Source organism: Falco peregrinus, chromosome 7 (genome assembly GCF_023634155.1).
Source record: "Falco peregrinus isolate bFalPer1 chromosome 7, bFalPer1.pri, whole genome shotgun sequence".
Lineage (NCBI taxonomy): Eukaryota > Metazoa > Chordata > Aves > Falconiformes > Falconidae > Falco > Falco peregrinus.
The window spans coordinates 27,361,533-27,385,485 of NC_073727.1; the positions used below are offsets into that span (position 1 = coordinate 27,361,533).

The 23,953-nt window shown below is 38.5% G+C and overlaps 1 protein-coding gene across 1 annotated transcript in view; it reads right to left on the reverse strand.

Annotated features, from left to right (window-relative positions):
* Positions 1-2,711: 2,711 nt before the first annotated feature.
* The window catches only part of LAMA4 (laminin subunit alpha 4), a 107,621-nt gene continuing 86,379 nt past the window's right edge, over positions 2,712-23,953 (reverse strand). Inside the window, exons 26-38 of the mRNA XM_055810112.1 lie at positions 22,293-22,428; positions 21,016-21,153; positions 19,354-19,487; positions 17,870-18,034; positions 17,025-17,178; positions 16,114-16,307; positions 14,338-14,527; positions 13,319-13,474; positions 12,366-12,525; positions 11,215-11,345; positions 8,666-8,759; positions 7,562-7,681; positions 2,712-6,085 (exon numbers count right to left, since the gene is read on the reverse strand). Of these exons, the coding sequence (XP_055666087.1) occupies positions 5,940-6,085; positions 7,562-7,681; positions 8,666-8,759; positions 11,215-11,345; positions 12,366-12,525; positions 13,319-13,474; positions 14,338-14,527; positions 16,114-16,307; positions 17,025-17,178; positions 17,870-18,034; positions 19,354-19,487; positions 21,016-21,153; positions 22,293-22,428 (1,918 nt within the window). The 3' untranslated portion in view covers positions 2,712-5,939. The remainder of the gene's footprint in view (positions 6,086-7,561; positions 7,682-8,665; positions 8,760-11,214; positions 11,346-12,365; positions 12,526-13,318; positions 13,475-14,337; positions 14,528-16,113; positions 16,308-17,024; positions 17,179-17,869; positions 18,035-19,353; positions 19,488-21,015; positions 21,154-22,292; positions 22,429-23,953) is intronic.

A 23,953-nucleotide genomic window follows, 5' to 3' on the forward strand; every position in this document is an offset into this window, starting at 1 on the left:
TGGCTAAAAATGTGTGGTAAGATATGTTTTATTTTCCCCGAATACATTATTCAGAGTGATGGTGGGAAATGCCCTGAATGATAGGAAAATATAAATTAAAAATTAGATGAAAAAATGGCCATGTTGAAATGCTGTAATGATGAGCCCTCCCATCAGGCTTGAAAATTATGTTTTTCTTTAAGCTTGGTTTCATGTAATTGTCCAATTAACAGTGCAATTATAAGAGGTGCTTTTGCCTATGTGTTGAACATAGCAACTTTGGGACTAAAAATGAGAGATGAGAAATGGTAGCGATGCTGTTGTCTCAGCATGGTAAGACTGGTCCGCAGGATAGCTACTCTGCAAAATCATGGGATCACAGAACCATTTAGGTTGGAAAAGACCTTTAAGATCATTGAGGACAACTGTTAACCCAGCACTGCCAAGTCCATCACTAAACCAATAAAGCATGTGTGATATGCAAAGCTGTTGTCTGCAGAAAACTTTCTTGTGACACTGATGGCATTTCTGCTTCCTGTGGGAGGATAAAAGTACTTCCGTGCAACCCAGTTCATTAGGTTCTATGGCTAAAACTACCCAACAAAATATGCTTTTTCCAAAAATATTTCTAGTGCTGGTGTGCAATCAAAATTAGCTAAATGAAATTTGAATAGAATTCTGATGTTAAGTTTATATGAATACTTTTTTCTCAGGAGAAACCATGGTGTGGACTCCTGGACATGACTTGGGATCCTGTAGAGAGCAATTATAAGTCCCCAGGAAAATAAAGTTATACCAAATGACTACTTTAAAAAACTTTCCCGGAAAGATTATGTTTTGCAGCAAATACAATATTGTACAATACAATATAATAATGCATTATATATAAGAAATATGTTTCAAGACTAGTTTTTTAAAACTTAATTCAAAGAGGAGAATCCATCTACTGGAAATTTGTATTCTTCTTAAGAAAAAGTAATGATGGCCCAAGCTTACTCAGGCTTCACATTTGAAGTTGCAGAGGACCAGTAGCTTCAGTGTTACAGGCAGGTGGAAAGTTTAGCATGATTAGAGTAATACTGCTCAAACACTTGTTTTATGAACTAATCACCAATGTAAAACTACATGAATATTGATCAGGAAAGCAAGTAGTAAGTTCTCATCTCTCTCTGGACAGACTAGATGTAACCTATAGCTTAACTTTGTTCTCTGTGGTTGCCTGTCCGAACCTGTAGGCTGTGGTCTGTTGTAGCTACCAGATGCAAACTGGTTCTGTACTTCTTGCCTACCATCATGTCCTCAAAGTCTTCCCTTCACATGTCTTTTTCACCTTACTTAGGCTAAAAGCAGTACAACATAGCTTATAAGCATTCTAAAGCTTGAAGTCTGTGGAGGTCTCTTGATATTACTGTACCTGGCTTGCTTGCTTCTTGTGTAGTTAGCTACGGTTTCTGCTTGTTCTTTCAGTTAGCTGTAGGTTTTGTGTTCTATGTCCTATCAAGATTCAGCTTAATGGGATTTGCTCCACTGAACATGAGATTCCAGAAGAAACTCTGTGCTTTGGCTTCAAATACACTGTTAAGAGGTCTGTGATGGCAAATGTAAAGTGATTATTCTCACTGAGCTTGGAGACACTGTGAATCAGAGATGCAATTTAGATTCATATTCATGTGGGAGTATTTTTCAGCTTCCAAAGAGGATCCAAGGGCAGGAAGTGGATGCATAATAACCAGTTTGGCTTGATGCATGTGCTCAGAGGTTTAATGAAACAGGCAGCTTAACTGTGTGAAATAAATAACCACACACTGACTTTCCGTTTCATTGTAGATGAAGCTTTACTTTACTTCATCTACCATAGTATAAATGCATTAATCTAGCCAGGTCCCTCTAGAGACTTTTTGTCTATGTTAATAATTTAATCAACAGTCTTATGCTAATGTGTGTTTCTTACCTTTATTTTCTCAGTAACTTTTTGTTGTTGAAGCTGTACAGCGATTGTGTTCCACAGCTTTGGAACATAAACTGAATAATTGAATTGTAGGAATAAGTTACCATGTTATTGAGAGAAAATGAGTTGACATGGACCACTGTGAATCTGTGAATATAACCCCTAAATCCCAACCACAACAAAAGCCAAATGTACATCACAAGTTAAATATATGTGCTATGCTTTCAGCATCTTTTTAATGACAGTCATTTAATTATTTAGGCCACATGCTGCTGTAGGGAGAATACACTGGAATTTGAACTAATGTTATTCCTTGATTTATATCAGGGCTTAGTTCACTTATGAAGGTTTGTTGCATTTTGTTTTTTTGTTTGTTTGGTTGTTTTTTTACTTAGAATAGTTGTCTTTTGGGGAATTACTGTCAGACCCGTAACCCTTCATCTTGCCTTTTCCTTTTCAGGCTGTTGTCCATACTCTTGATCCTTGAGGAGAAGGAAAGGTTGATAAGAACCTTTAACTATGGGAGATCTCTAAAGATCTTCAGAAATAAGAGATAGAGAGGCCGGAAATCCTAATTAAATACTCTATTTTGAAGCAAGTTCAACTTGAAATTAGATTCTTCCTTATATAACCATGAAAATGTCAAATTTCAGAATATTCCATGGTACAATAACAGTGTAGTTGTAGTCCTGATTTAGATATTGGCTATAACAACAGTTATTAAAACCTTCAAAGTGGCAAAGAAAAGTTTTATCTCCTTAGGGTCAGTAGGGTCAGTGCTTGCTTTGTTTTCTTTTTTTTTTTTTTTGTAGGCTTTCTGCAGAATTGAGGTAGTTACATTCATATTGAAAATGCAAATGGACAATCTGACAATGTACCTCAGAACTTGCAGGTTTTCCCTAAATCTTTGTAGATGAAGGGTTTTGTGCTTTGGAGCTATAATTTTAAAGATAGATACAGAAGGCAAATTGAGTTCTGGGAAGATTTCTTCTTAGGCAGTTGCCTTCCCTTAAACGACAGGAGCTTTGAAATGAATGTGGAGGTGTGTGTAATGTAATGCATCACATGCAGACTTTATTTGGTGCGTATGGAATGGTAATGTCAAGGTCTGTGTGGATGTTGGGGGCAGGGAAATTTGCATTATGCAAGTATCCTCTGTTCTGTAGTATTTTTCTTTGGAAACCCTGCTCTGCAGAGGGAAAACCTGCATCTCTAAGGGCTAGAAAGGAAAACCGAGGAAGATGTCCTCCACAAATGCTGCTGTGTTTGATTAGCTGGTGATGTAGTAAAGAGAATTAAATTGAATGGTAGCAATTTATGAATTTTAATGTGGTTTTTTATTCACATACTACTTTAATGTATTTTAGTTTTCCATATATGAAGTATGCAAAGGACTGATAAATCAGAAAAGTCATTCTTAAATGTAAATCCACCGAACAAGACCAAATCTTATTGCAGCAAATATGGCTAAGAAAAATACTGTTTATTCATAGAGCTTGGATATGGGTATGAGAAAATACGCTTTAGTTTTAAGTAGGTGTAAGATGGAAAAATGTTCTGAGTATGTGTGTACCAGTTAACATACAATGCTCCACTTAATACCAGCATTCACTAAACTGTGATGCTCTTAGGGAGCACAAACATATGCTATTCCTGGCTATCTCTGCTTAGCAGCTGCAGACAACCTCGAAAGGAATTTCAGTAATCCTTGTAAGGAACCTATCTAAGCAGGAAATCTGCTGTTCTTTTCTCTCCAGCAATAGGGTCCGAGAGACTAGGGCCTGAGGAAGCTTAGCTCAGGCTGTGGTGTCATGAGATTGATTGAGCCAATCTAACAACTTGCTGCTGCTGGAAGAACAGAGACTGACTTTTTTACCCCTGCTTCCAGCTGCACAGCCCTGACACCATGCATGGCCTCTGGTACCCACTAGGAACTGAGCTTACTGATCTGAGGACTTTCCTCCTTAACCCCAATAATATAAAAATCAGAAACCAAAAGCCCTAAATGTTTTCTGTTCAGAGTCTGGGCAGTAGCTGGGAGCGGGAAAGAGTTGAGCAGCCATAGTCATTTTGGTATCTGAGACAAAGATGGCATTTGCAGGCAACTGGATTTGGGGACCCAAGATGTGCTTGATTCAGAGAGAGTGCAGGTAGTCTTACTGCTTGTTTCTGAAGTATAAACAGTGGGCTATGGAGTGACAAAAAGAGGGGGATATATAGCATTCCCAGGAGTAGGGGGCCTCCCTACGTGGCTGGGAAGGGAATCAGTCCTGGAAGCATATTGCCTGAGAGTTGCAGGGAACAGAATGGGAGGTGTTCCTAGGAGAAGGCAGTTACAACAGGCATGGGGCTGAAAGCATGAGCAGAGCTGACAAGACTCATGGAAGGAGAGGCAGTGGCTGCAGGAGGCACTCAGTCTTCTCTTGTCCACTTACCACCCAACACTGGGCTCTAGAGACAAGTAGAGAGGCAGTGATGGGGTCCCAGCTGCCGGAGTTCCTGTGCCAGCGTGTCCAGAACTTGTAGTTCTTTATCCAGAGTAAGCCAAGACCACTTCAGTCTGTCAGAACTTTTTTCCTACTGGGAGGGTAGTAGGGAAGCTACTGATTAGTGCTTACACCTGTATTTTATTCTGGTGATTCCTCCAGCTGACAATAGATTAAAGAACTTTGGAATCCAGTTGTCACTTGTGTGTTTTCCAGATGAGCTCCTATTAATTTTTAATCTGTAGGGTGTTTTGCTTTTCATACTTTACAGCTTTGCAGCTGGTCGTGTTTTGAGTTGGTTCCAACAATAATTTGCCCAGCAATCATGGATCTTTCTGTTAACAGTAGTTTATTATTTAAAGAAGAAACCTAAATGGCTTTGATACCTGGTAGGTTATCACTAAAGAGACTCTTGCAAGTGACTCGTGTCTGATGCTCAAGCCTGCTGTGAGCTAAAGCCTAGTATTAACTTCCATCTGCCTTCTATGGTTTTAACATAGTTCAGATTTGCAGCCCTTTGCCTTTTGTTTGCATCTTCACGTTTCACACCCAGTTCCTCTGCAGCAGCATATCTTCCAGCATATATTCCACAGGAGTATATTCCTAATTTGAGGAATAATGCAGTAAACTGAAGTCCTGCAGCATTCTCACAAGGAGGTGATGATTTTGTGTGATAAGGGATTTGCCTGAAACTGTGACTATGATTCTGCTTTCTGTGCTTTGTGTTTACTTCTGTTATATTAGCGCAAAGGAGATCACAATGGGATTGTGTATTTAGTGCTGTTTGTATGGAAGTGCATTTAAAAAGAAAAAAACTTGAAATTTTGAATTTTGTCTCACCTCTCCCTTCTTACGTAAGGCAAGTATTGGTCTAAAATTACCTAGCTTAGGTAAATGATCAGTTATATAAAGTGTCTGTCTTAAAAGATACACATCCTCTCTTCACTTTGTGCTAGAACATGTCCATGAAGTCTAGAAGTGGAATAAAAATTTTAGGTTTTAATTGTCCGTAAGCTTACCTAATTATTATGCTCTCTGTCCCCCATTTTGATTGGGGAATGTATAAATGAGTTGAATGGAAAATTAAAGAAAAAAAATCTTTGAACACAGTTATTTTTGATGTAAGTCTACTATCTAGTTTTATTCTTTAATGTGCATTAGCAGATCTTTTCCTGTGAAACAAAGGGTGACCTAAGGTGAGGATCTATCTTGAAAGTAACATATTTAATATCATTTTCATTTCTTTTATAATCACACATTTTCATGTAACAGACTGGCCACACATACACTATAAGAAATGGTAAAGCTCACTCTTGTGGTATAGTAAGAGAAGTGCAGAAAGCAACAGCCCTTTATTCTTCAGTGATTTTTGTGTGCATATAAACTTTAGAAGTGACCCTTAAACATACTGCTTTCTGTAGATGGATCCTTGATATTTTCATTATTCTCTCAATGAACATCGTTTCTTTTGTTCTGTTTTTCTTTCTGTGGTCTAAGGAACTTTACAGTGTTGATGCAGTGCACTATCAGGCTGCTGGACAGGTATTGATGCTTACAGCACCGCTAACCAAAGCTGCTTTACTAAAACTCACTGGTTTTTCATCAATCATGAAGTTACGAATGCAGCCAGTGAAGGAGTTGCGTGTAGTCAGGCTGGATGTTAACAGAGATTCTGGAAGAAGCAGATTAAAAAAAAATAAATTAGAGCTCATGATGACCTAAATAATAAGTGTAGTGGCAGAATCTTTTCAATTTGCTACTAACTGCAGCTCTGCTGAATCTTCTGTGGGTATTCTAAAATATCTGGCCTACTGCCAGTGTCCTAGAGGCCATTAGAGTAAGCTGGGGAGTTACCTACATTTATCTAAAACTCTTGATACTACATAGTCAATAGAGGCCCAGTCTTGCATTTTTTGACAACTGCATTTACTTTTAAGTAATAGAGCAGATGAATCCCAAGGTGTGTGTTTCTAATTTCTGTTACCATTACATGTATTGTCATCTATGTCTGATTTGTTAGTTTGCATTTAGTTTACTATATTTACATGGTATTAGTTAGTATTGTATCTTGTTTGTTGTCATGAAGTTCTTTGTAAAATTTTTCTGTGTGCCAGGGTGATAAAAGCATTATAAAGCCAATGCATGGCATTGCTTTAGCATTCTATAATTAATGCAGAAATAGAAGGCTTTATTATGAAGCAGAACAGCATTTGCAATTACCACTTCATATTACCTCTCTGGGAAGAGTTCTGCCCTAATAAAATTCCAGTTTGGATTTAAAGAGTGAACAGGCATCTGCACATAGATTTTATCATTCCCTTTGGGCTCATTTTTCCTCCTGGTAGTGGGGGATGCATGAGAACATCATGCACTCAAGCCACTAATCCAAGATAAGCAGTATAATAGATGTTGTAGTTAGAGCTGTTCATGATTGACGTGCAAGGCACAGAGAAATAATGCTGCATGTTTTCAGTGAGAAATGTACAGGAGATGACTTAAAAATTGAATCACGTAGTGTTGATTACAGTTTGTATATGAACCCCAACAGAGTAACTCTTGTCTGCTGAATAAGGGAAATAAACGTAGTAATCTAGGCCCACGCTACACAGATGGTCTGTGAGTCACAAATTCACATTAGCAGACATCTGTGCAATAGAAATCACTAGACAGAAAAAGAATCTTCACGTTTTGTCTTAGGTTCAAAGATGCCATTTCTTGAAGAAGAGGAAAGAAGACTACCAGCAACAGAACCTTGAGACTTCAGTTACAGTAAGTTTCCAATCCCATGAATAAATAAACAAATAAATAAATAAACTTACTTCTTAAAACCCAGTAAGCCCATACTGGAAAATAAAATGGAAAAAAGAGCTTTTTTTTTTTTTTACCTAGCGGGCTGACTTATCTGTTGAGTCCATACCTGACCCTCCAGCCACTGTAAGTGTTTTAATGTCAGCGAAGCAGCATTTTTTTTCTTTGATAACTTGAGTCAGAACATTTCTGATCAGCTCTTGAGCCTTTGAGTTTTATCACGTTACTCACACGAGGTACATTTTGTTCTTTTTTGCAATGAAAACTCAGTCTCTATGCTTCCTCTGGAAACCATGTTAAAATTTGAGAACAATGTACCACAAAGCTGCCAAAAACTTACCTGGTACACCTCCGATAAACACGGGCTCCCTGTGGTCAATTGCCTTTGGATTTAGTGGCCCTACCACATGGTTGACTTCAGAGTCTACATCCAGCTGCACCACATTAGCATCTCTAATAACTGAAAGGAGAAGGAACAGGGATTAAGAAGATTGTAAGAAGTAGCACATGAGTTTTCTGTGACAGGAGTTATCTGTTTGAGCTGTGTCGTTTGATTTAGTGTTTGCTAGACTGGGTGTAAGCCATCAGTGGCAGCCTGTGGGCAGATCCTGGTACAGAGCAGGGCCAATGGAAGATACACTGTGGGAGCAAGGGTGCTCTGGAGTGGGGCTCTTGATTGCTGGCAGCTGTGTCGAGGCTGCAGGGTATGAGCATACAATGGCATGTCTTGGAAAAACTGCCAGATCATTCCCAGTAAGGGATGTGCTAGAATGCAGTGAGGTTTCCGTTTCCTCCTTGCTTATGTGTCTGTGTTCCCTTCAGGAGGAAACCAGAATGTGTAGGGAAAGGGTGCATACTCAGATCTCTTTTGGATGTGACATGGGAGGTATTCCAAGTCAGCATATAGACAGGAAGGTAAGGGAGTTCAAAGAACCTGAGGTTTAGAAGTACTTTTTGACTTTCAAATCCAGGAAAGAAGGATGGATGTCTGGCACAGAAGCAAAATCCTGACTTGCACAGATATCTCTCTGTGCAAGGCAGGGGCTCACCAGATGTTCTTATTTGACCTTTAAGGGCAGCATATACTTGTACTTACTACATTCTACCAACCTAATTGGGAAAAGAAGAATATAATCTGGTATACAGCTTAGGAAATGTTGCCAGCATTTCAGCTAGGCTGTCTTGTGTTCCTTGAACAAGGCACTTCCATATTTGCTTGTTCTTTGTAGAAATTTGTGCTTGTCCTTCCTGGAGGCTCTACAGTTCCTACGTCTGAGAGAAGAGTATAACTGTGTCTTTCACACAAACTTGTGTCTTGACAGATGAAAAGGAAGAACTGAAAGTATGACCCCATTCCCAGTGCACTAGCCTATGGAGATGGATATCTGGGGAGGGAGAACTGGGTTCTGTCACCTTACTTAGGGGATGATCTTGTTTTACTGACCTGCAATTCGGTGCCATCTGCCGTCACAGAGACTCTGTTTCAGTGTCACTGAAGTTGAAAAATCCCTGATTCCATTATTCAGTTTCACAGTAACCTGGGGGAAATAATGTAGTCATCACTGAAAACCTCCTCCTGTTCTCTTTTTTTCCTTCTGCTGTAATAATGCTGTATTCCCCACTCAAAACATATCTAGTATGTAAATGAATGAAAAACATAATTTCATTAAATTCTTTAAAATAAAGCACCTTTCTAATTCTTAGATTTAGGGTTTTGTTTTATTTATTTATTTATTTATTTTTAGATTCAACAGTTCTGCAACATTTCTGATTTGAACTCAAGGAAGAGTTCAAAAAATTAAAAAAGAGCAGCTAATTTCACTCAGATTTTCTAGTACTGCTACTATGTAATTTCCTGTGTGGTAAATTAGTGTTTAAATTAGTAAATCAGATGATGTTTTGGCATCTTACTAGCCACTTAATAAGGAAAACAGCCACGAAACTCCCAAGTATAAACAAACAGGCAGTTTCTGAGGAAACAATAGGTGGGGAACTTAAGAATGAATTTTAAATTACTTGTTCAAGCTTACCAGCAAATCTCTAGCAGGCCTAGAAAGTGAGTCTAATTTTAAATTTTGCACCTCTGCTTTAGGTACATGGGTTAGTATTTTTCTGCATGGAAATATTACAGCGGCAGCAGAGTGGTGTTGTGTCCCTGTTGCAGGGCACAAGATTCCCAATGGTGGTTGCCAGAGAACTCCAAGTACTGAGTCCAACCATTCAAGCTTTTCAAATGGCTAAGCTGTCCCTGATAATACTGACACCTTGTTGACTGAAAATGTTGCAAGAAAACAACGTATATTTAGTTGTAGAGGATCTCTGTTTCAAGATAGCTGTATCTAAGAGACTTCTAAATTTTTTTTCCACAAGAGCACCAGCAAACAAAAATGAAATGATCCTCACTTTCTCTTGTAGCCACCCTTGGACAAAATACATGGAAGCAATTAAAACAAATTCAGAATTGTGAGAGAAAGTGGCTTCTTAATAAATTACCTAGACAAGCTGTACTAATAGAGATGCATACATTTAAAAAAAAAATAAAGGTGCTGATTGTTCTTATTTGTTCAGCAGAAGTGTTTTCACAAAGCTGGTCTTTGGTAATACATTCAAAGAGAGCAGATAGTTAATATTAAGAAGGACAGATTCTTGCTATGAAATGACAAGTAGGGAAGAGCTGCTTTTTCAGGGTGAATTTTGTTTGTGAATTGCATATATATTATACAGGAAGTGAGGTTTGAAGCAGTAGGTGAGGCAATATCTTTTGTTAGACCAACTGATGCAGTTGGAAAACCAGACAAATTTCTGGGCATGCAAACCTTCCATCAGATCACTATATAAGAAGTGCTAGACTAGGTGTATGTAGATGCAGCTTTTAAGGCAGCATCATACACAGCAATGCAATGTGCTTTAAGAAGTTCTTTGTTAATTCACCAAGGACTAGCTACAGCTGTAAGAATGGGCTTTATGTTACCGAATCAGTTGTCAAAGTTAGGTGCCTAACTGAAGCACCTGTTGGCCTCTGTATAGTCGATATAGAAAAATATATTCTCTGAATGACAGCTCATTTAGTCATCTATATTATACACCTGCTTTAGGATAGGATGAATCACCAGGTTAAAACTGTCCATTTGGTCACTCTCCTGTAGGTTCCTGTTCTTATAAGAGAGGTGACAGCATGTTTCCTCAGGTGTTGCATTTCTAATTGAGGTACAGCCAGCCTCACTTAAATACCCTTCCACTTTGGTTGATAGTTAGATACTAGGCAGTGCATAAAGAATACCTACACTGTTTAGCCTCTGGACTATGCCCTGAGTTTCTTTTTTGCAAAAAGAAAAAAAAAAAATCCCCTGCTTTAAACCTTTGCTTGCTTTGTCCACTTAGACTGCAACTTGTTACTGTATGTATGTATGCAACACAGAGCACGAAGAGATCCAGATTTTAGCGATGAACATAATAAAAAAACAGCAACAGCAACAACTATCTGGTAAGTTCATTTCAAACCTCTCTCTTTCAATTGACAGCCTTACAAAAATCCAGAGGCTCTAAAAACCAGATGAACTTTCCCTTTCCCTTGCTCTCACTATCACACATATATATGTTAAAGGAAGAAGGGACTAAGCACAACTCAGACTTCTCTTTTAACAAATAAGAAATAAAAATTCATCAACAGTTACCTTACTTGTAACTGTTATACATTTTTAATGTGTGGGTGAAAGAGCAGCACCAAAGAGTCGGTGCTCCACTTTTCAACTGCTCACTAAATATTTATAGTTGGTATCAGTAAAGTGATCTGATTTTTTTCTTGGGTGTTATTTTTTGTATTTTAAAATAAATACCAGGATTGCCTAATCTAAGCATTTAATATATTTTAGGAGAGAAACAATAATCAATTAATGGCAAATTTGTAAGGAAAAAAGCTGCATATAGCAGAGCCCAAGTAGGTAGTAGAGGAACTGGTCAAAAGCAGTGGAGGAGATGTGACCTTCATTATACCTGTCCATTTCTCATGTGCATATTCAAGTACTCTCCATTCACGCTGTGACCATGCAGTAGAATTCCTGAGCTGCTTCGGGGACGTATTTCAAAAACAACTTCAAATTTCAGGCCTAAACTGAAGGATTCATCTGTGAGGTAAAAAGAGTAACATTCTTTTTGTACTTAGTAATGAAATTGGACATTTATTCAAAGTCAAAATAGAAGTTCAAAGCCTAGAGTGGAACTTACTTGTCATGTCTTTAAAACTATTGAAATGTGCCAGTACACAATACTTGAAGAGATAGCATGGTGTGCTGTCAGTGACTCATTTCAACTTTTGTTTTGTTTATGTTTTTTTGGAGTACTAATAAAGGTTTCTGTATTTCTCTAATTATTTTTAAAAAAGTATTTTGTTTAAAAATATTTCTTAGCAACGAAATTGACAGCAGAAAGTAAATTATCTGTATTTTTTGGCAGTTTCTTTTTGTGCAATTTGCTAGACATTCAGCAGTCTTTCTACAATGAGTACGAGTTCACTTGAGCTTTGATGATTTAGAATAAACTCCCTTTTTCAATCTGGGGACAGGCCAGGGAGCAAATTAGAAACACCATCTTAATTCTTCATTGTGTTGCCAATGAGTAGGGTTGTGCAGTTTCCCTTCCTGTTCAGATCAGAGCCTATGTCATAAGAAGATCCTCATAAAACGCTTCCTGGAACACAGCAGGCCTAAATGATAGAGAAGATGTGTTCTGTCATGCTGTTCATTATCAACACATGCAGAAAGCCTTTCCTTAGAATTTTTTAATTTCATGTTGTTTTATTAATTAAAAAACTAAAAGATGACCATTTGCTGGTGTACTTGGTCTTGACCACATTGACTTCTATATGTCTATGATAATGTTTACCATATTATAACCTGTTCTCTTGTGAAATTGTTTTAATTATTTGAAATACCTACACAGACATATATTTATATAACGACTTGTTAAGTTTCATGGTGACATTGTGACCTGTCAAGTTCAGGTGCTTACCACAATAATGATCTGTATCTAACAATCCTTACAGCTCACAGCCTCAGAAATTACCACACCATTTAGTGAAATATGCCATTCTGAAGCACAGTGAATACTACAGTATTAAGGGATACATTTGTTTAGTAGTGTATTACCAAGGACAACATATCCTCCTTCTGATGAGAAGTATGTTCCTGCTTCTGATGGCCCTTCAAAGCAAGGTGTTACACTAAATGTCTGCGAAGCTGAAGCAATTGATCTTCCATTGAGCTGTAAATTGCTGAGACAACCACTAAAGCTGTAGACAGAGTTAATCTGAGGGGGGAAAAAAGCATGATTAATAGATAAACTGCTTATGGCAGGAAGTAAACTCTTCTGTCCTTATTTGTACTTGTTTATGAGCTGTAAGGCTGTGATTGTATGGTGCATCAGTTCTGAATTAAAGAACAGTTTCCAAGAGATGCAGGACAGATGCTTCTCATAGCCTCTCATGTCTGTCTGATGATTTCAAGGTACCTCCGGCTTGTGTTGTTTCTCAAACAATCCTCAACCATGAGAAACAAAGAGCAACTAGAGTATACATACCTCTTACCCTCAGGGCAAGACAGGGGTCTGGTTTTTCTGAGTAGCGCATCTATCTTGTTAGGCACATAACATTAAAGATTAGTTTTGTTCATTTTTGCTTTAACACTGCTTTCTATATACCTCAGTACCAAGATGTAGAGCAGAATCCTGACTTCTAGGTACTGTCTTAAAACAGAGGTACTAAGACAACACTAAAATCTCTCTGAAACTCATCTATATCTCAGACCTTAGGGCGCAACTGATCTCACCTATTTTACCTGTCTCATCTAAGCCTGGATGTCACTAGGATTTCTCTCTTTCTTAGGGACCGCTGGCTTTACAGTTGCTGCTAAAAGTCTATGGGAGTCCAGCCCAGCTACTGCCAGCCCAGTCCTGCAGGAGCTTTGCTATGTACTTGAACTGAGCTCCTCGGTGTGCTGAGGATTCAGATCATAATACGCTTTTGCCTGAACTCATCCCTACAGCCAGCTTTTGCATTAGCTGTACATAGAGGTATGGATAATTTAACAGATGTCTGCTTTACCTGTATATTTTTTACAGCTTTTCCGGGAGCTACACCCCCAATATAGAGTGGTTCAGTGGCTTGCCAGGTATTAGCATTACCGCCGAAAGATTCTTCCAGTACTCGGAGACCATCAATTATCAAGCGACCAATATTTTTGCCTCTAATAAATATCACCTAGAAAAGGAGGAAAAAAAATTGGAAGATTACTTTTATCTGTTGAGGGAACTCTCCTGTGCAGTGGAAGAAGATAGAAAGTTTGAGAAGAAAAGCTTGAGAGTGATACTCTATAAGCCTGTTTTATTAACTGCCAATATTCTTTGCTGGACAACCCTCTTTTCACATTCATGTAAAGACTAGATAGTGAAACTGCCGTCTTTCTTACATTTTGGTGTACAAGACAGAGGTGATCAAGGTGTCACAAGGTCTACTGAGATCTGCCCATCTTATATTTGTGTATATGATTCGTTGCTACAGTGCTATCAGTTAGCATTTTCATGGTCTTCACCAGTTTCATGGTCTGGATTCCTCCAGCCTGCTTTAAACACTTGAAGTGCCCAAGTTAGGAGCCTAGTAACTGTAGACTTCTTCTGTAGTCAGTGTTCAGAGAGGTACCTACAGAGAGAAATTCATCTTGACCCCCCAAATTGTCTTTTCATTTTCATAGACCACAGAGGGAGCCTAAGAGAGCTGTGCTTCTTGCTTAGGCACTTCAAAGAAATTTCCTGAACAAAACTGTCCTAGTCCTTCCTTTCCTAGATAACTTAATTGCCTCACTGTTCTACTAGATTCCATCACTTCTGCTCAGCTGTTACTATTGAGAATTTCTGGATTTTTATAACTGACTCACTTTCCTATCCCTAGTTAATGACTTGATAAAACGCCACGTGGAAAATTTAAAAATAGCGGCAGAAGTTTCTCAACATACAGATGCAATTATGAACACATGAATGAAAACTTCCTGAGCTGTCACGTCAGCAGTGTCTTTACTACAGCCTTCATAGCACGTGCCATCATAATGATTGCTTTCTTTTACTTACGTTGTGCCAAAGGCCATCATTGTATTTCTCTTGGCTCTTAATCCTTATCTTCTGGTGACCAGCATTAAACATAAAAATGAGTCGGCCATGAGCCACAAAAAGGGCCATGAAATTGGTCTCCTTTTCATCCGAGACGTAGAAAATCATTCCATGAGATGAGTGAGTTTTCAGACTGATAGAGAACTCAGCTCTGGCACATAAAAACACAATATTAAAGTTAGAGCAGATATAATTGACTTAAATCAAACTGCAGGCAGAGGAAGACACAGATTTTCCTTTTATCCAAAGGATTACATGTCTTCTTTGTAGAAGTGGTGTTTCTGAGAACAATTCTTTACTGTTTTTTTGGAGTAGAAGTCAAAGTTGGAGAAGAAGCTGCCTTGCAATGAGCTTGTTTTAAAAAATTAAAAACTATGTAGTGGATAAAATCAATACAGACCACCAATAACTGACACTATATACACTAAATTTCTATCCCTGTTGGACAGCAGTGTTGGGGGACTTTTTAACTCTGATGGCATGGAGGCCTGACAGTTCACAAATCTTTACTGTTATTCCAGACTCACTGCTAAGCTTCTCCTTCCTTGTAGTTTCTTGTGAAGTCCAAGACAGTGTGACAACTTATACTGACTTGGTTTGACACCATCAACAATGCAGATTTCTTGAGTGATTGGTATTACTACTTTGGGTATAAAAAAATGGCAAAGCCGTACTGGTGTAGGATGGTGCCAGAACTGATTACTTTTGCTTCTCATGTCAGGTGACTAGCCTAGCTTCCATTCTTCATATGCCTGAAGGATCTGTATGTTCCCCATTGCATGTGTGAGTACATTCCACACACACTTAGGCCCTTGCCAATATCAGTTTTTTTAAACCATCACAAGTCATTGGTTTTTTAAGGTGCGCATTACAATGATGAAGCTGTAATAACTGTTGTAAAACAAATACGTCTTTTAGGGATGAAGAGACATACTAGAGTTTTGGTTTTCCTTCTTCATATAAGCACCATCAGGACTGCCCTAAATAAAACACTACTGAATTAAAATGAACATAATGCTTTTTTTATTTAAGTCAGGAAATAGCACTTTTTTTTTCTGAGTTACTGGTCTGGTATGCTTCCAGGAAGTACTGTGTTGTTGAATTTACAGTCTTTCATGGAAAATATTAAACCAAAATTCCTTGTTGGTCATAACACACCATATGGCATATTCTGTGGGAGCCTGAAAATTAAATGTCTACAATATCAGGACTCATTATTAATTACTTGAATTTCCATTATTGGAAATAATGGAATTTGGATTGGACATGTTTTTCATAGCTTTATGTCCTACTGCACTGTGTAGATTCCTAACCATTAAACAGCTGACAAGGTCCACTCAACACATAACTGCTTTATTTCTTGGTGAACTGTCATGTTCTTTCCCAGCTCTGCTCTAATGCCATTGCTTCTTGTGTAAAGAGACTGATGGTGTATTGCTTGCATGGAACTAACATCCTCGTAGTCTTCATACAAATAGGCAAGGAGACACATTTTATTAATATATAGAGCAGATGAAGACTCCACAAGAGAGATATAATTGAAAACACATTCTATTTATTGCTCTTACTCAATTGAAACACCTTTTAAGATATCTTAACAACATGCTTTATACAAAAAATGCCCTAAGATATAGAGGAAAAAGCCATGGTAACAGCAGAAATGTGTCCCTTTTTTTATTTGAAATTCATCTTTCTCCTCCCCAGTATATATAAATTTTATTTCTAAGGTCCCCTTACCTTTGACTGAAATCCATTGGTATGTGATGAAATTCCTGACGGCTGTTTGCTGTTCCTCCAAACTGATATGCATGTTTGGTTGCCTTGGGATTCATGGGCAAGTGGCACTGAGGGTCTTTTTGCATATTCACTTCTTCATACAGTTTTTTGAGGCCAGTTGAAGGCTGTGAAATCTTGTCTTTATCTCTTCCCACCTTCATAGAAAGAGAACCATTAACCAGAAATTTTAACTAAGATTGGACATAATAAAATAACAGTATAATTTATATATAAGCTAGTATTATATTTTTTCCTTACAAAAATACCAGGAGTGGTTCCAACTCAAATTTTCCTTGAACAGATCTACTATAGATGCTAATTTAAGGCAGAAGGAGGGATAAACAGAATACTTGTGAAGCTAACATAATTACAATTAAATTCTTTTGCAGTTTTCCTAATCAAATCTTTTCCTCTCTGCTTTTGATGATATTGGTTATACTATAGGCGTAAGAGGACATGCTTGGACTATGAGTTCTGCATGCTGAAAGAAGGTTTTTTTTCACATTTCTATTAATGCATGCTAATTGTGCCCAGTAGAGAGAGTCACACAGAGGTAGCTGAGAACAGCTTATTTCCTTTAGGATGTAGATGAAATAAAGAAGGCTTGTTTGTGCAGTACATTTTTGAAGGTGTCATAAATTTTGTTTTACAGTTCTATCAAGAGGGAATGATGCAAGTGTATGCCAGATAGGTTGGGGCAGGACAGTCATTTGCAGCAGTAGAATATGTAAAGGAACAGGATCCTTTGCTTCATATATCTGAAATAGTCTTCATGTGGTACATCTTAGTTCCACGATTTGGAGAATTGTGAACCATGGCATAGTATGTATCAGCTTTGGAAAAAGGATGATAGCGGGGCAATTGTAGCAAACCTTTTTATTACGGTTTCCTTTGGCTTTTGAGGAGTTTTTTCCTTTCTTATGGAGAAGAGCAAGCGGAGGAGATTCAACAGGGCATCCATACAAAGAGGTCTGAACTTTCTCAGAGTACTGCTGGAAATCTTCTACTTCAACCTCGCGATCCAACCTGTGTTTCAAAGAGGGAATAACAAGAACAGCTTTTTTCCAAGAGTTGGAATTGTCTTAATAAAAATCAAAGAATTTTACATTTATGGTTTAAATTATATTTGGATGGGATTTTTCATTCTAGGATTGTGGAAAAAAGTACTGATTTATCAGTCAATGTCTGGCAAATGCCAGCAGCCTGTGCTACCTCTGCCTGTTATATCCATGCCTGCATAAACAGAGAGGATCGATCTGCAGCATCAAATTCACTTTGAAATCTTCTATATAAGAACATTTCATAGAGCAATTAAGATCAGTGAATTCCGACCATTTTCACATGGCCAAACTCCTAACTTCCCCAGCTTCTGTGAGATTCCTTAATATAATTTTGTTTCAAAGGCAGAGCTGAAAGCTACATAGTATAAATGTAAATTACAGCTATGCAAATTATACATTGCACCAGCAGCATTAGCAATGCAGTACTGAAAGCTGATTTACATCAAGTTATTCCCACTTTAACGATATCTTAACCTAGCAAGTCTGTGCCAACAGATTCCATGGCAAATAAAGCAAGAAACTTATTCACACATACTGTCTAGCTTCACAAATGAGACAGAGATTTTTATTGTGACAATAAATCAGTTCTTTTGAGCTACTATTTGAGCTGTCAGGCAGTGACTGTCTGGTAATGTGTTTGGGAGGATGCTACGCACCTAGTAAAGTAAGCATTGCTTATGCAGCCAGTGAAGTTGGCTTGCTGTGTTCTGAGGGGAGAGCCACCAAAATAAAACTTCCTGATGCTGTCCGGGCTTTTCCCTGCTCTGTCTTTTGCTGGGTTCTTCTTGCTTTGTTTCTTGTCATCAATAGTCAGCTCATACCTGCAAAGGCAAAGCATGCATTTTCTAAGCTAGTTTCAGAAATGTCAATGCCAGTGGTTAGAGAGCATATTACATGCACCCAAAATACCCTGCTTAGTATGCATCACTGAATGGTAGTGCCCAAAGTCATGAGAAGACCTTCTCGCTTTCAGCTATGCAACAAGTATCTGTGCAATAACCCACTGGCAAAGTTGAGTCGAGAGGCCCATGGATTTCATAATATCCTGGGGTTAATTGTGAAGTCCAAAAAAATACAGGCCACCCAGTGAAGACAGATAAACTAAGGGATTGCTACTAAATGGATGGAGCCACCATTTGGGTAAAATGAGATCTAAGCACATGCTAATCTTCTTTATGCCCCTGTCCCTTTTTCCTTTTTCATTACAGTACATTGATGTTTGAGCTTCTACAATGTTTTTGACCTGATCATACCATGCAAGACATTAATTGCTTCAGAAGTCAGGAAAGATCCTATTGCTTTAATGAGAAACGGAGTATAACTAAAACATTAGACACTGATTTTGTTTGGCAAGTTCAGAATTCAGCACACTGAGGGAAACATGACAGTCCCCAAGCCTATTCCAAGGCACCTTTTCACACCTTCAGCTTTTCAAACTGTGTTTCTTGGATGTCAGAAGTCATAGGTACAAATCTCCATTTCCATTAGAAAGCAGAATGACCTGGTTGTATCTGCATAGGCAAGATTCTTGAAGAAAGATGCTTTGATTATTTGACCTTCTAAGAAATTTTTAAACATCAAAACCAACGGTAAAACATATCAGTGAAACAATGCTTTCACTTTTTTAAGAAGGAAATAGAGAGACTTACTCCCTACGGCGGTATTTAGTCTTACATTTGGGTCTGTCAGAGCTAAAAATATTTTGAACGTGATCCACTGTATATATCCCAAATGAATGCTTTTTGTTAAGATGCCTCAATTACTTCAGGGTTTGTTGATTTGGGATTGCTTTAACAAATCAGCACAATCAATCCTACTGAAAAATGGATCTCATGCTAGTCTTAAATTATATTAAACTGTGTTCATAGCTGAGGACAAGAAAGGAACAAGCTTTTAGAAAAACTATTATTTTAGCTTTACTAAAAATTCCCAACATCTCATGCTCAGGGCAATCTGGCCAGTTTTCAATCATACAGATTTTTGTCTTTGTATTTTTTTAACTGAATTGATCAGTTAAAAAAACAACTTAACCCCCCCCCACTTAAAACATAATTTGAAAGTGGATATTAAATGATAATGTGCTTTACAAGAAAAGTTTATGTTCCAAAGCTAGGGGATAAAAGTTGCTAGACAGCTTTACCTTTCTGGGGTGACAGAAGTAATGATGAAATGGTTTTTTCCATCATTGTAATTTCTGTCTGGTGTTTGAATTTTGGTTCCACTTGCATTTAAAACCACAGCACCTCTGTCCATAGAGATGGATAACACATCTGACTGAAATACAGACAAAAACATCTTCATAATCAAGTGTAATACAGAAAAATTAACAGTTCTGTGCATTTCCCTGTTCTATTTATTTTCCTTTCTGCTGTTTTCCCCATTTTGTGCCTTATTTGCAGTAAGATACAGTGGGAAGCAAAACAGGAGATGATCTCATTAGAACTGACATTCTTGTTGTTTTTTAAGCCTGAATTTTGGGAATTCTGCTGCTTATTGTGTCTCATGTATCTGTCACATGAGCGCCTTCCATCTAGCACGGATGTATGATGTTTACATTTCATATGTGTTTCTGGTACCCCTGATACTGTATAGAGCAGCTGTTACTCCAAGATTCCTGCTGTCAGAAGACCAATAGATTTTTTTCTTTTCCTAATTCCCTCTGATCAGACCTGTTCAATCACTCAAAATTATCTCAGAGGTAAGATCTGCTATCTGGGTCAGGCATACAGGATCACTGTGCCACATAGCAGGAATATTGTCTGTTCCATTAGAGCAAGCACTGCCACTGTGCACTCGTAGGAATTATCCTGTTGCATTCTGTCAAGTGCTAAATAGTTGAACCTCCGTTTGTTAAGTAGGGCACTTGGCATCTCCTAGGATTAGAGCTTTTGAGTTAAAACCAGAAGTGGTGTGTGTAAGGCCTCATTTATGCAAACGATGTGGGTAACTGACGTGGTTACTGATTTCAATTTAAGGTAATACTCCACGCTGTAAAGTGTAAAAGTTCAGGAGTGGTTATCAGTGTCATACAGCCTTCCCTGCTGCACTGCTGATGATCTTCGGCAAGTATGGCAGAACAGACATTTGGGGGTGGTTGCAAATGTTCTGTCATCTGAGCTCATGTTTGCTGCAGATGTCAGTCTGAGCCTGCAGGATCTCAGAATCGCTCTGGCTCACACGTTTTGGGAGTGCAAGTCCATATTTCTGCCCATGTCACACGTCTGAGGGGGCATTTAGAGCAGCCTGGCTTCCCATAGCGGCAAGGAGCTGTTCTCAAGTGCAACTTTTCCCAGTCACACATGGAAGTCTGAGCACCATCTGGGAATATAGGCAGCTTTCTGACTGATTCCTGTCAACTCAGGAATGCTCAAAATACTCTCCCACAAATTCAAACAAACTTTGTCTTTGCTTCTGGAGGATTGTCTCTGGATGGAAAATGTCAGGTCCTCGATATTATTTGTAGTTTGGTAGCACCTACAGGTCCAAATAGGGATTGCAGTGCCGCTGAGCACAGCACATTTTGTCTTAAGGATTTTACTGAGCACAACTGGATGCATGTTAATTCTAGGCATATGACCAAATTATCTTCTTATCATCAAAATAACATCTAAGCATTGCTGGTTTTCATCTGTAGATCAAATGCAAACTCTGACAATGAGGTCATCAATGAATGCTTCTATATTGCAGACTGGTTTCTTTATTATGAAATCATGAAGCGAGAAATTGCATTTCCCCCCTAGTACTCTCCTGGGAAACAGTGCAAGGATAAAATAAAACAAACTGTAAATAAAGATATACTCACTCCTTCAGAATAGTAAAACAGCAGCCCATTGGGCTGCAATGTCCGGAAATTAAAGCCTCCTTCAAATTCACTAAAGAGGGACACTTTGTGGCTTGATGCAATGAAGCTCTCTCCATTGAAATATGCTTTGCGGGACATCTGTGTATTAAATAAAACAAAATTGCAAGTAAAGCTCAGAAAACATTCAAATCATAAAAAGAATGAGGCTATTTCTTTTTGTTTAAACTATGCAACCAGTTCATTTCTATAAAACCTTTGGTCTTTCCTGCATGCTTAATTTATGTAGGCTTAATTTATATAGGCTTTCCCTCGCATGCTGTGAAAATCTTAAGAAAGTATAGCTATTTTAGGCAGTGCAAATCAAGTTGTTATCACTGTCCTGGGATTCTTGGCCTCATCCTAAGTCAGCTGATGTTAGCGAGCATGAAGACTGGAAGCGGAGGGGGCTCAAGCCCCTGTCTGAGCCGTATGGCGCTGAGTCACCATCCCACCATGTGATATAGTAGCTTGTGTGCTGCACTGAGTGCTGGGGTGGGGCGGTGGACATGGTGGTAAATAACCCTCTGAGTCTCAGGAGTAAAGCTGGTGCTGAGGTAGAACAAATTGCAGTTAGCTTCGTTGTTGACAGGATGAGATTGTGTAATGAGTTCCACAGGTGGTGGACTCCATTTTCACAGGTTTTTTTTTTGGTTTATCCACAGCATGGCTTTGGATAGACATGGTCATAGGAGGAAGACCACAAACACTGGTTAGATTTACCAGCCTTGCATTGTAATGGACAAATGATGAATGATGCAAGGGGTCACAAACAAAATGGCAATTTTCTGTGTTAATGCTGGGGGAATTGGTTTGTGTATTACGGGAGAAGAGCTGCCCTGTCTTAAGGGGAGAAGTAATTTGAAGGGTGAATATCTTCCTGTCTTTTTTATTTCATACGTCTGTATTAGGATGCATATGAGGACAATTGTTGTTTCTTTAAGAAAAAGCAAATTACATTAGAATAGTTCCTTTCAGAATACAACACACTATTTCAGAACCAGCTTTCATGTTGCAGTCTCACTTATTATAATATCAAGTAAAACAACTTGTGTTTAATTCAGGGTGGAAATTGGGTCAGCAGAGCTAACACACACATACAGCACCCCTGCCAGTCAATGAGTGCATCATCATTCCCTTGGTTGAAGATTTTATTTCCATTGTTTGGAGTAAAACTTAAGCCCACAGCTGTATCCAATGCCAAAATATTGTTGTTATCTCACAAATGATGTTATGCTTACCAGTGAATCCTCTGGGCACCCATAGCTGATTCCCAGGGTTCCTGGTTCTTCTAACAAGTTGAAATCCTTCTTTTGGAACTGGAAGCCCTTCATGCAGCCTTTAAAGCCAATAGTTCCTGCCAGATGTGAGCTAATGCTGTTGGGAAACATTGCCAAACAAGCTGCAGTTAGATAGCTCTTGCCTTTCTGAACAGACTTTTTTTTGCCAAGATGTTCTAAAAAACTTGGAAAAGCCTCCATCATTTGCCTCACTAGTGCCCAATTCCTGCACCTTTATGTAAAACAACTAATTAACCACATCATATGTTTTGAAAAGTGAAGATACACCAGTTGTAATAAATGTTATGAGGAGAAATAATGAGAGTTCAGAGGGGAGATCCATATACAGTAACTTTAAAAAGCTAAAAATAGCTGCTGAAATGAAAAGACTTATTTTAAAATGTATTTCTACCCACTTATAGTGAAAATCAATGGATTTCTATCTCCATTTTGTATGATTTTAGAAAAGTTCTGTTTTAGTTTCCCTGTCTTCCTTTTACTAGCAAGTTCCATTCTTGCCTTTGCAAGCAAATGGGTCTCTATTTCTTAACAAACAGTTGTGACACAGGTCAGGGAAGTATTCTGATTACTGAAGAGTGGATTTACATAATTGTAAATGAGAGCAGTAGGTGGGCTTCCAAGATCCTTTGAATGTCAGATTTGAGGTAGATATAGCACAGCAGCGTATCCCAGCAGCTCCTACTCACTGCTCTTAAGTTTTTCAACTCCACCCTTTACCAAGATACCACCACATTATGGCACAGGGCAAATATAATTTGAATTTATCCTCACAATACTCAAGGTACATGAAGAAGTAGTAATCTGCCTAAAGTCACAGAGTGTCTGTGACAGTGCAAGGAAATGACTGGGTACTAGTCCAGGAGATAACTAGGGAACAAATACACTGAAGAAGTCAACGTGAAATCCAGAATTTTGACCTGGCTACCTATAAATGGTCTTTGTTCTTTTGGCAGGATGTGCTTTAGTAGTGGGATTCTTCTCACCTCACATGAGATGATACTGACAGTGTTGACAACTGCTTCTGCACTAGCTGTTTATGAATTATTGTATGGTAGACATTGGAAACATGACGGATGAAGCAGGCTCTGGAAATACTTGCTTTTCTACGTTGGCTAAAATGGACCATCAGGCGAAGTAGTGCAGATGTGCATTTACATGTCTGAAATAAGGCGAGAGGCCTTAATCTGCTCCTCAGTGATATCAGCAGAAAGGCAAAACTGACAGGAAGGCTCCAGCCATCCTCATTGGGATTTGGATTGAAGTGTGGGGTATCAGTCAACCAGTTCAAACTCTATCCTGATTGACCATGTGACTGGCTGGATGCCACAAATATGCCTGTCTGGTAAATACCATTAACTTCACATTTTCAAGGAGCAGCGGGACCTATAGAAGATAGGCTTTAACCTAAGGAAAGGCATCTGAGTTTTTTTCTTAACTGTTACCAGCACCCAGTCCTCCTAGCTTTCCTTAGCTTTCTGCTAGACCACTAAAAGAAGTGGTACTTCTAGATTCACTTTTTAGGGAAAAAAGGCAATTGACAGAGGAAAGTGCTGTTGAAGTGAATGAAAATACGCTGCTTTGAAAGAATATTAAATTCCTTC